The 6,000-nt window shown below is 48.0% G+C and overlaps 1 protein-coding gene across 3 annotated transcripts in view; it reads right to left on the bottom strand.

The window, feature by feature from the left end:
• Nucleotides 1-374: 374 nt before the first annotated feature.
• Nucleotides 375-6,000, bottom strand: part of EYA3 (EYA transcriptional coactivator and phosphatase 3) — a 141,120-nt gene continuing 135,494 nt past the window's right edge. For all 3 annotated transcript variants that reach the window (XM_024201430.3, XM_024201433.3, XM_024201432.3), the window contains one exon: nt 375-2,927. In XM_024201430.3, the coding sequence (XP_024057198.1) occupies nt 2,847-2,927 (81 nt within the window). In that variant the 3' untranslated portion in view covers nt 375-2,846. The remainder of the gene's footprint in view (nt 2,928-6,000) is intronic.

The following is a 6,000-nucleotide window of genomic DNA, read 5'->3' as shown; positions in this document are numbered from 1 at the left end:
AGACGCACACAGCATCTGTGTCTTTGGAAACTATGCATTTTCATGTGGCTAATTTCCTGCTGGCTCCTCTCCATTCTCGGTGGTTAATGTAGTAGCTAACCCTTCTATGGGCTTTATTTTACAAACAGGTGCTTTAAGGAGCTGAGAACAGGGCAACTCCAGGACCTCCTGTCACACATAGGACACCCCTCGCCACACTCCTCTAGCCTCCCCAAACACAGGGGCACCACCATATACAGTGCATGCCTTCCCTGCCCCGAGTCCTTCTCCCCCAGCACACAACATGTTAGGAAGAGCAGGGACAATGGGGTCTCCTCCCAATGTCAGTGTGTAAACCTCACTGGGGTAATGGCAGCAACACGAGCAAGAGTGTATCTGAACACTACATGACCAGGCAGCTTCCCTCAGGCCGCCAATGCAGGGAACAGAGCAGTAGTTACAAATACAGATGTATTTCCAAACATTAGGACAATTCCCATATAATGAGCCATAAAGTAACTACTCACTGTTGAAACTGGCGTCACAGATTCTCTACCAGGGAAGATGCTTCCCAGACTGAATGGTTTCTATGTACACGGCACTAAACACATGGAAGAAGTCTCCTGGGGAGCCAGCTACAAATGCACCCAGCTCTGGAGTATATCAGCTTAAGGTCAGAGTGCAAAGCTAGTGCCTAGTGAGTGGATATTACAAGAAAGGCAGGCTCCTAGTCCCAGAGCTCCCTTTGGCAGTTGGGAGATGACATTGCTTATTTGTTGTTTGATCAAGGAGGTCAAAGATCTAAATATACCTGAAATCCAGAGACCCCCATGCTTTCCCAGTTCTCACCACTTTGGCTCTGCCTAGATTAGCAAACCCATCCAGCTGTCCCAGGGTTAGCAGGGTGGGGAGCCCTAGTCTAGAGGGGCCACCTGCTTGCCACCAGTTTTTCAGTCATTGTTTCTCCTGACCCTGTTCAGAGCTGACAGTGCTTAGAACAGTGGCAGCAGCCAGCGGGCTCTCCACAGGAGGCTCCGGCACTGCCAACACCCGTGCAGCTGAGCTGGTGCTAGCCATAATGCCGAATTCTCAGAAAGTGTCTCTGGCACAGACAGGGCTTGCTGCCAGTGGATTTCCTTAGAAATGCATGAGCTTGATGGCATGGGGGAGTAGGACAGACACTTTGGTAGCTATGGCCAAAACATGCAGCTGCTCAGTGTCCCTCTCAGTGCGTAGCTCTTTGGAGTGAAGTGCTGAGCTTCCCAGACCATCCCCTCTACAGGTTCCAGATCAGGGATCAAGGGCTGTCTAGGGAGCTCAGGATGTCTAAAGATGGGATCCTCTCGATACCTCAAACCTTTCGTATCCCAGCTGAGCACGAACAGCAGAGAGGATGCGTTGCTGCTGGGCATGAGAGGCTCCTACATTGTACACAGGAACCTCCGAGTAGCTACATGTTCAGGTGCTGCCATGGCACATGCTTAGGAAAGAGTCAGAAGAATTTCACATGGGATGGGGAGAGCTATGCAGAACAAAGCCCTGCAGCTAACACTGGAACTGGCCTCTGACATGAAGCCCCTGACTTGGAGGTGACAATCTCCAAGGTCTAACACATGGCTGGTACTGAGCAGGGTGGTGCTAAGATACAGGTCTTCTCACTGGGAGTTGATGTCACTTACGCCCTAGCAGAAAGGTCAATGTAGCTACAATCCGTGTCTGGGTGCAGTGGGGGTGGGTGGGTGAGTGTCTCCACTCATTGCTAGTGGCTCTCGGTCTCAGTTGTCCTAGAAAACAGAATTCCACTGACAAATGGATTTTTGTTGGGTGTAACTGGAGCTGTAGTGTAGTGGAAAGAGAAATCCAAGCAACTGAACCTGATTCTGCCAACAGGAACTTAATGGACACGGATGGAACTGGAAGAAACAGCCCAGAAAGCCCATTGACATTTCTTTTCCTAATATAATTTGAAAGAATAATTGTGCCTTAAATCACTGGTGGCCAAGTGAAGAACCTCCCACCACATCAGCAGCGCTGAATGAAATACAGCATGTTCCTATAGCGCCCATCACTCTGTAGTCCAGATCACTGGCCATTAGCGAGGCTAGAAATTGGTAATTCTTAGCTGGGAGACAGGGCCCAGGGGAAGGGGTCTGTGGTGACTGAATAGAGACCCAAGGGTTCACTAGGAAAGCCGATCTTTTCCTATACGGGGAACTACAAGTCCTGGATACATGCCCTTCTCCCTTGTTACTATTCAGTGAAGCTGCCTTGGAACAAAACAATCTAAAGAAATGGCACTAAATTAACTCTTCTGAACAGACGGGGCGGGGGAGGGGCTCATTTGCACAGTGACAGAGGTATATTTGTCATTTTCATTAATATTTCCCATGAAAAATTAACAGACTTTTTGGCCTTGCAAGATGGGGAAAGTTCAACCCTGCCCCAGATGCTAGACTCTTTTCTATAAAAATAATGTCTATACATTCACTGTGGGGTCTATAACTACGTTGGTTAGAATGGGAGAGGGATCTTACAAAAGTCTGCTGCTATTATATTACCACAAGGATATGCACAGTGAATCTCTGGAGATTACCAACTAGAGCTCCTTAACCTCAGCCATTCCCTTCTTTAGAAAACAGAGAACAATTAAAGACTGTAGCTATACTGTGTCTGCTGCTTTGGGTAAACCCCTTTGTACCTGGCAGTACCCGTGCTCCCGAGGAAGTGACTGGGTGTCACCTCCTACTGTAGAGTTTGCATAAGCTACATTTCTTCATCAAGGTGAAAAGAAAGCTCCCAGATAGACAAGATTTCTGCCCCTCCTGGAGAGGGGCTTGAAAGGAGCTACATTTGCTCTTCTCAGCTTCTTACAGGAAGTCTAGCTCGAGGGCCTGGTGAAGGGACACAAGGTCTGCATGGTTCGTGATCCTCCAGAAGGGCATGTTGTGCTGCAACAGACAGTTACAAAACCACTGTTACAGAACAGCTATCCATCTCCACATAGTCACATCAAAGTGCACAGGTCGAGTTTGACAATGCAGTTCCAAAGCTGACAGGCCCTAGCATACAGTGGGCCACGAGGATTCCGCTGGCCTGTTCCCGCCCATGCTACCCACACCTCTGTGTTCAGGATGAACAAGGCTGCAGTCAGCTGGGTTACAGAAGGTGCTGACCTCAGGCTTTGGGCAAGCTGCTGCTGCTCTCAGAGGACAGTTTGCTTCATCGTTTACACGCTTAGATGAGAAAGCAGCTGCATGGCACACAAAGCTCACAGCATGCATGCAAGCCCGTCTGCATAATGACTGTTCAGACAGTGACTTAGTGCACGTGAGAGAGTCTCAGATCACATAGTTAGCAGGACTGGATTGAACAGCTTGCTTAACCAAACTGTCAATACCCACTGTTAGTCTAATTTATAAAACTGAGAGGGGTTAACCAGGAGCAATCTAGTGATCTAACGACTGTTAGGAACGGAGTCCTCATTCATTTCAGAGACCTTGCACCTCACCAATCAATGTAATATAGTAACATTCTCTGAGATTATTTTATGAGGATGATATTGTACTAACAGTCTATGAATGCAAGTTAAATGCAACCAAAAAAGGAAGCACCCAAGGGAGACATTAAGGCTGAGAAATCAAGCCCTCAAGAGTCAGGTAATTCTCCAAATTAAAGGATCTCCCACCACATTAACTCTACTATACGTATACCCACTGTTAAACAGCATAGCTTGGGGGAAGGGAAAGTAGGGTTATTGTCCTCCCAGCAACTATGGTTCTTTGAGATGATGTGGTCAGTGTGGATCCCACTGTAGGTTCGCATGCACCTCTGGTGTGAGATTGGGGTCTTTTGAGCAGCATCCATCGAGGCTGTGCATGTGTCCCATGCCCCCATACGAGGGCATAAAGGGAAGGACAGCCATGACCCTCCTTCAGTTCCCTCGTAATTCTCCCTGGATAGTGGGATGAGGAGTCTTGGCTGTATCAGTCAAACAGGGATTGAACTGAAGCACTGCTGTCCCGAACCTGTGGAATGTTTTACAAAGGTCAGTGGGTTGCTCCACATGGCTGCCCTACAGAGATCAGTATAGTTCTGCAGCAGGCCAGAGATGTTGCCTGTTCCTGCTGGAGCGTGCCTTGATGTTTGGAGGGGCAGGCTCAGCAGCCATCTGATAGCAAGTGGAAATGCATTGTGTAATCTCCTTCGAGATTTGCTGGGATGAGATGGCTTGGCCTTTCAACACATCACATATGACCACGAAGAGGCAGAGAGTAGGTCTGAAAGGCTTGGCCTTGTTGATGTAACAAAGCAGGGCTCTTGGAACATTCACAGTATGAAGTTTCTTTTCTCCTAGCAATGAGTACAGCTTTGGGAAGAGGACTGGTAATGATAGAAACTGGTTCAGGTGGAATTCTGAACTTAGGGTGGTTTCATCACCACTGTGTCCCTGTGGAAGGGTGTACATGGCAGTCCAGCCATGAGAGCTTGTGCTTCACTAACTCTGTGCTGACGTGAAGGCTATGAGAAAGGCAGTCTTGATGGTGAGACAGCACAATAAGCATTCCGCTAATTATTCTCAGGGGGACTCCATGAACTATAGGAGAACCACATGAATCTTCCATGTGGGAGTAGGGTCTCTTACTGAAGGCAGGTCTGGAGAAGGCCCTTGAGAAATCTTGACACTATATGGTGTGAAAAACCTGAGTGTGACTGCATTGGAGTGTGGCACACTGATACTACTGCCAGATGGCCTTTAAGAGAGCTAAGGCCTAGTCCTGCCTGCTTCAAGGACCAGTATGTAGTCCAGAATCTTTGGTATCAGGGCCTTAGCTGGGTTTACATCATTTTGAGTTGTCTACATGGAAAATCTTTTCCACTTTGAGGAGCAAGTCTTCCCACAGGAGGGTTTCTGACTCTGTAGAAGGATCTCCTGGACCTGCAGGGAGCAGTCTCCAACAGTCCTGTTGAACCTTCCAACATTCAGGCCATCAGATGCAGCAACCACAGGTCCAGGTGCAATACCAGCCCCTGGTTCTGCAATTGCACATCCAGGTAGGTGGAAAAGTGTATTAGTGGGAATGTCTACAGGAGACCTGACAGCCAAACTTGCCTCAGCCAGTAAGAGGTTATCATTATGATCATAGCTTGGTCCCATCTGATCTTGGATATTGAGACCACTGAAGTAGAAAGGTGTCTGTAAGGGAGCAGGACTAAAACCTCCCATGGAGCAGAAGTCCTTGCACGTGGCATTGTTCACCATGCAAATAGGCCTATGGTGGGAATAGCCCACCAGCAAAAGGCTGGGTCTAGGGATGGATTTCCGCGTTCCTGCTCAGGAAGGTGCCAGGTTGTTGCTGACCCCTGTTCAGTGCAGAGCTACTGGAATCACTGTGTGTCAGTGGCACCATTTCCAGAACACGATCACCTCCAGACAGGAAGGAGATGATTGAGTACCTCCCTGCTTGTTTATGTAGAGCAGGGGTCGGCAACCTTTCAGAAGTGGTGTGCCGAGTCTTCATTTATTCACTCTAATTTAAGGTTTCGCGTGCCAGTAATACGTTTTAATGTTTTTAGAAGGTCTCTTTCTATAAGTCTATAATATAGAACTAAACTATTGTTGTATGTAAAGTAAATAAAGTTTTTTAAATGTTTAAGAAGCTTCATTTAAAGTTAAATTAAAATGCAGAGCCCCCCGGATCGATGGCCAGGACCCGGGCAGTGTGAGTGCCACTGAAAATCAGCTCGTGTGCCGCCTTCGGCACGCGTGCCATAGGTTGCCTACCCCTGATGTAGAGCATCATCAGAGTATCGTCCATAAGGATCTGCACTGTGGCATTCCAGAGGGCAGGTAAGAATGCTATGCAAGCCAGCCTGATGGCTCTTAGTTCCAAGACATTCACATGGAGTTTTAGATCATCCTGAAGCCAGAAAGCTTGCATCTGCAGGTGGTTCAGGTGGACACTCCAGCCTGTGACCAGCACCATCATCAGGGAGGGGACTAAGAAAGGTACCCCTTTTCTT

Source organism: Terrapene carolina, unplaced genomic scaffold (genome assembly GCF_002925995.2).
Source record: "Terrapene carolina triunguis isolate 2854851 unplaced genomic scaffold, T_m_triunguis-2.0 Scaffold236, whole genome shotgun sequence".
NCBI classification, from domain to species: Eukaryota; Metazoa; Chordata; order Testudines; family Emydidae; genus Terrapene; species Terrapene triunguis.
Note: the sequence above shows the minus strand (reverse complement) of the source record. Positions and strands in the feature narration are given on the sequence as shown.